We start from the raw sequence: 6,607 nt of genomic DNA, 5'->3' as shown, positions 1-6,607 counted from the left end.
TTTGATTTCTACATCGAATCTGAATGAGGTCTTTGCTGGGTAGAGTAATCTTGGTTGTTGGTTCTTCCCTTTCATCACTTTAAGTATATCATGACGCTCTCTTCTGGTTTGTACAGTTTCTGCTGAGAAATCAGCTCTTAACCTTATGGGAGTTCCCTTGTATGTTATTTGTCATTTTTCCCTTGCTGCTTTCAATAATTTTTCTTTGTCTTTAACTTTTGCTGATTTGATTACTGTGTGTCTCAGCATGTATCTCCTTGGGTTTATCCTGTATGGGACTCTCTGTGCTTCCTGGACTTGAGTGGCTATTTCCTTTCCCATGTTAGGGAAGTTTTCAACTATAATCTCTTCAAATATTTTCTTAGGTCCTTTCTCTCTGTATTCTTCTGTGACCCCTGTAAGCCGAACGTTGTTTCGTTTAATGTTGTACCAGAGATCTCTTAGGTTGTCTTCATTTCTTTTCATTCTTTTTTCTTTACTCTGTTCCGCAGCAGTGAATTCCACCATGCTGTCTTCCAGGTCACTTATCCGTTCTTCTGCCTCAGTTATTTTGCTATTGATTCCTTCTAGTGTAGTTTTCATTTCAGTTATTCTATTGTTCATCTATGTTTGTTTGTTCTTTAATTCTTCTAGATCTTTGTTAAACATTTCTTGCATCTTCTCGATCTTTGCTTCCATTCTTTTTCTGAGGTCCTGAATCATCTTCACTATCATTATTCTGCATTCTTTTTCTGGAAGTTTGCCTATCTCCACTTCATTTAGTTGTTTTTCTGGGGTTTTATCTTGTGCCTTCATCTGGTACATAGCCCTCTGCCTTTTCATCTTGTCAATCTTTTTGTGAATGTGGCTTTTGTTCCACAGGCTGCAGGATTGTAGTTCTTCTTACTTCTCAACAGCTCACTCCTTTTAAAGAAAGAAGTTGAAATGTAAAAGTAAATAAGTAAATAAAACTGAAAGTAGGTAAAACATAAATTTTAAAGTTTATTTTTGTTATATCATTCTTTTTATTGAAAGCTTAAGCAATCATTATATATTTTAAATGACTGGATTTTAGGCATTATTGGGCATGTATTAATGCTCTACATCCTCTGCCTTATGGTTCCCATGCAGTCAAGCAGAAACCCCTACTCAAAGCTTCCAGCTATTGCTTCAGTGCTTTTGCATTTTCCAGTTTGCCTCCCTGAGATAATGTCCTATGACCCTTCATTCCATTAAAAAATATTTTGCTTAGAATCATGATCTTCAGAGGTTAATGACTTTTAAACTAAAATTATTTCAGACAAAGACATCATAAGTAAACTTTTCACCAATATATATAGGTCCAGAGGTCCTCAACAAAATACTAGCAAACCAAATCCAGTAACATAATAAGGATTATACACCACCAGCCAATGGGATTTATTCCTGGAATGCAATTTGGTTTAACATTCAAAATTCAGCTAATGTAATATGTTAAATCAATAGAATGAAGGAGAAAAATTATGTGATCATCTTAATAGATGAAAAACAAAAGCATTTGGGAAATCCAGCACCCTTTCAAAATAAAAACACCCAACAAATTAGAAATAGACAGGAGCTCCCTCAACCTAATAATATTAGGGCATCTACAAAAAACCCATAAATAAGATCATATTTAATGGTCAAAGACTGAATGCATCCCCTCCTGAGATCAGGAACAAGACAAGGGTGTCCACTCTTGCCGTGTCTACTTAACATTGTGCTGGAGATTCTAACCGGGATGACTGAGTAAGAAAAATAAGTAAAAGGCATCTATATCAGAAAGAAGGAAGTAAAGCTATCTCTTGAAAATGACGTGTTCTTGAATATAGAAAATCCTCTGTAAGCTAGAAAAAAAACTATTAGATCTAAAAGAACAAGTTTTAGGGTGCAAGATTAATATATAAAAATCAACTGTATTTCTACACATTTGCAATGAACAATCCAAACATGTAATTAGGAAAACAGTGCATTTGCAATAGGCTCAAAAAGAATAAAATATTTAGGAATAAAATTAACAATATAAGTGTAAAACTTGCACTCTGATGACTATAGAGCACTATTGAAAGAAACTAAAGAAGACCTAAAGAAATGGAAAGACATCCTGTTCATGTGTTAGAAGTTTTAATATTGTGAAGGTGATAATACTCCCCACATTTATCTACAAATTCAGTGCAATCTCAATTAATATTCAGCTGCTTTTGTTGCAGAAATTGGCAAGCTGATCTTAAATCTGTATGGAAATGCAAGGGACTCAGAATAGCCAAAACAACCTTGAAAAGGAACAAAGTTGGAGAACTCATAATTTCCAGTTTCAAAACTTACTACAAAGCTACACTGATCAAGACAGCATGGTACTGGCATAATGATAGACATATAAATCAACAAAAGTGAGATTCCAAAAAATAAACCATTACATTTATAGTCAAGTGACTTTTGACAACAGTGACAAGACAATTCAATGGGGAAAGAATAGGCTTTTCAACAAGTGGTATTGGAATAACTGGATATGCACATGCAAAAGAATCAATTTGAATCCCTTCCTTACCCCCTACATAAAAATTAATTCAAAATAGGTCATAAACCTAAATGTGAGAACTAAAACTATATAAACTCTTAGAAGAAAACATAGGAGTAAACCTTCATGACCTTGGGTTAGGGGAAGCCTTTTTATAAAGGACACTGAGAGCACAAATTGCAAAAGAAAAAATAGAAAAATAGGATTTCATTAAAATTAAAATCTTGTGCTTCAAAATACACCATCAACAAAGTGAAAAGACAACCCATAGAATGGGAGAAAATAATTGCAATTCATATATCTGGTAAGAAACTTGTATCCAGAATATTTTTTTAAATTCTTACAATTCAACAACAAAAAGACAAACTATTCTATTAAAAGATGGGCAAAGGACTCGAATAGAGATTTCTCCAAAGAAGATACACAAATGGCCAAGAAGCACATGAAAAGTTGCTCATTGTCATTAGTCATTAGGGAAATGCAAATCAAAACCATAATGAGTTAAACTTCAGCCCAGTAGGGTGACTATAATCAATAAAATGGAAAATAACAAGTGTTGATGAGAAAGTGGAGAAATTGGAACCCTCATACATTGCTGGTAGTAATATAAAATGGTACAGCCTCTTTGGAAACAGGTTGGCAGTTCCTTAAAATGTTAAACATAGATTACCATATGACCCACCAGTTCCATTTCTAGGTATATGCCTAAGTGAGATGAAAACATACATCCATGCAGAAATTTGCACACAAATATTTGTAGTAGCATTATTCATAATAGCCCCAAAGTAGAAACAATCTAAATGTCTATTAACTAAGTGGATTTAAAAATGTGGTATATCCATTCAATGGAATATTATTTGGCAAAAAATAAAGTACTGCTCCAACATGGGTGAATCTTGAAAACATTAAGTGAAAGAAGGCAGTCACAAAAGACTACATATTATATGATTCCATTTATTAGAAATGTCCATAGTACTCAAATCCATAGAGATTGAAAGCAGATTAATGGTTGCCTGGGGCTAGGAAATTTGTGGGGTAATGGATACAGAGTTTCTTTGGGGGATGATGAAAAAATTTTTTAATTGTGGTGATGGTTGTAAAATTCATTGAATTATGCACTGTAATGTGTGAATTATATGTCATGTGAATTATATCTCAGTGAAGCTGTTTACAAAAATGCCAGTAGTAAGATGGGCAAAGAATACAAACAAGGCAATCACAGAAGAAATACAAATGGCCAATAAGCATATGGAAGATGCTCATTCATTGTTACTAATAATTAAAAGGACTGTAAATTAAAGCAATTCATTTACTTCTTGTTGTTCCTCAGATTGTCAAAGAATAAAGACATTATCTGTGGTTAAGTGTCTTATAGAAATATTGTACCTTTTGCTAAGAATATAGCCCTAGAATTAGAATTATCCTACTGAAAGGATCTCTAGAAATCACTTAATCTGTTTCCTTTATTGGCCCAGAAAGAGTAAGGGATTCATTCAATTTATAAGTTAATTAATGACATGGATAGGTCTATACTCCAAGGCTTCCTGACTTTTCTACTAGAGTCATGCTTTTCTACTAAATTGGGCACAGTTAAAAGCTGGAGTTTCCATGTGCCAGAACTCTGGAGGGAATGATCAGGACTCCTAGGAACCTTTCCTTCTATAATGGTGCCACACTAAGATTGTTCAGATGTTGATTTTACTTCTGATTGTTTAATAGCCTACATTAGCTAGTCTCGTGTTTGTTAAATTTTGCTCTCTGTCTCCTGGTTTCTTTCTTTCTTTTTTTTTTCTTTTTTGGATGCTTTCCTGTTTTGTTCCAATTTCCCATGTAGCCTATAAATTGAGTCTGTCCTACACAGTGCATTAGAATATCCTGTCATTGATCAAACAAACCTTCTCCTATTCTGTTCTTACCAATTTTCTATTATATTCTTTATTTCTTAGGACCATGCTTATTAGACAGTCATCCTAGACCTGTTTAAATATCTCTGTTATAGATAGTACTGTTGGTTTTTAATGTGTTTTCTCCAGAGTAACATTTGTTTACTGCCTCAATCCTCTTTCTGTGTAGTGTACTATACCATAAGTCTACCATACTTATTTCCTTATGACTTCTTACCTACTAAAAGTTATATTTTTATGTATCAGTCTTTCTCACAATACTGAGCTATTTTGGCTAGGCACGTACTATATTTTGCTTATCTTTATATAGCTAAAGCTTCATTGATGCGCAATAAATATTTGTTAGATAGATACTTGGGATATTGAACTTTTTGTGTTGTCTGATTAACATTTTACTTTTTTTTTTTTTTTTTTCAGAGTTTGGAGTTGTCTGCTTACTATTTTCAGCAACTCTAGCTTATTTCCCACCGCGGCCTCCTCTTCCTCCCAGTGTTGCTGCAGCTAGCCAGCGGCTGAGTTATCGGCGGAGCTTTTGTAGATTATTAAGGTAAATATACTTAAAACCACTTAGTGGTTTTGACTAGCACCTTGAAGATAATTCCACATTTATCTAAGATAATTTAAGATAGTAGTTTTTCAACAACCTACTAATCAGGTTGTAAATAATTGATAAAATATTGGTTAAATATTTTAGAGAGATTTCCTATCAGAAATCTATCTTTAAAAATTGCCCAGGACAGGAATAAAGACACAGATGTAGAGAATGGACTTGAGGACACGAGGAGGGGAAAGGATAAGCTAGGACGAAATGAGAGAGTGGCACTAACATATATACAGTACCAAATGTAAAATAGATAGCTAGTGGGAAGCAGCTGCATAGCACAGGGAGATCAGCTCGGTGCTTTGTGTCCCCATAGAGTGGTGAGATAGGGAGGGTGGGAGGGAGATGCAAGAAGGAGGAGATACGGGGATATATGTATATGTATAGCTGATTCAGTTTGTTATACAGCAGAAACTAACACACCATTGTAAAGCAATTATATTCCAATAAAGATGTTAAAAAATTAAATAAAATAAAATAGAAACAAAAAAAATGAAATAAAAAAATTAAAATTGCCCAAAGCAAAAACCTCTATAGTTTTTGCCTTCTCTATATAACACCCATATTTTTAAAATCAAACCTTTTGTTTAAATAATTTTCTTTTATAAGGAAACATCATATAATAGTATCTGTGAAATCATGTGTTTTATGTGTTTATTATATTTTTCCTAATATGCAAATTTATTCATTATGTATTTCTTGATACACATTAAAATAAACAAGTGCTATTTAATACAAAGCGAATAAAATAAATAATGTTTATTTACATATCACCTAAAACCATCTTGAACCTCCAGTGGGATCATATTTTGAGAAACTTAATTTCTAATTTTACTTTATTTTATTGGTACAACTTAAATGCAATTAGATTAAATTCTGTGCTTGAAGGCTTCATATACTTGAAGGCCCAGTACTGAATTTGATTCTTTGGATATATAGACCATTTCTGATGATTATGATTTGTAATTGGGCCACTAGAACTTATGTTTTGGATTTTTTTTCTCCAGTTGTGATGAGTTTTTATTGATTCATCAACAACTCTCCCTAGTTAGTTCTTTCTTTTCTAGTCTTCCTCTCCCACCAGATGGTAAGTTCCTTGTGGTCAAGAACTATCTTTGTATCCTATATATTAATAATGTCCGATAGGAATATAATGGGAGCCACATGTGTAATTTTAAATCTTCTAGTAGCCTTATTTTTAAAAAGTAGAAAGAAACAGGTAAAATTAATTTTAATAGCATATTTTATTTAACTCAGTATATCTCAAGTATTATTTCAACATGTAATCAGTATTCAGAATTATTAATGAGATACTTTACATTCTTTCATTCATAGAAAATCTTTGAAATCCAGTGTGTATTTTATACTTACAGCACATCTCAATTTAGATGCTAAATTTGCATTAGAAATACTTGGTCTGCATTTAGATTTCATTAAATTTACAATTAAAACAGTTTTTGGGCTTCCCTGGTGGCGCAGTGGTTGCGCGTCCGCCTGCCGATGCAGGGGAGCCGGGTTCGCGCCCTGGTCTGGGAGGATCCCACGTGCCGCGGAGCGGCTGGGCCCGTGAGCCATGGCCGCTGGGCC

The 6,607-nt window shown here is 33.7% G+C and overlaps 1 protein-coding gene across 4 annotated transcripts in view; it reads left to right on the top strand.

Moving 5' to 3' along the window:
• Nucleotides 1-6,607, top strand: part of SLC49A4 (solute carrier family 49 member 4) — a 92,893-nt gene that overhangs the window by 35,777 nt on the left and 50,509 nt on the right. For all 4 annotated transcript variants that reach the window (XR_003680972.2, XR_003680973.2, XM_024120307.3 and 1 more), the window contains exon 4: nt 4,837-4,966. Coding sequence is in view for 2 of the 4 variants with exons in the window: in XM_024120307.3 (XP_023976075.1) it covers nt 4,837-4,966 (130 nt within the window). In the remaining 2 variants the exon portion in view is untranslated. The remainder of the gene's footprint in view (nt 1-4,836; nt 4,967-6,607) is intronic.

The sequence above is a fragment of the Physeter macrocephalus genome, chromosome 1, assembly GCF_002837175.3.
Source record: "Physeter macrocephalus isolate SW-GA chromosome 1, ASM283717v5, whole genome shotgun sequence".
Classification (NCBI taxonomy): domain Eukaryota; kingdom Metazoa; phylum Chordata; class Mammalia; order Artiodactyla; family Physeteridae; genus Physeter; species Physeter macrocephalus.
This window is presented reverse-complemented; position numbering and strand designations above follow the sequence as displayed.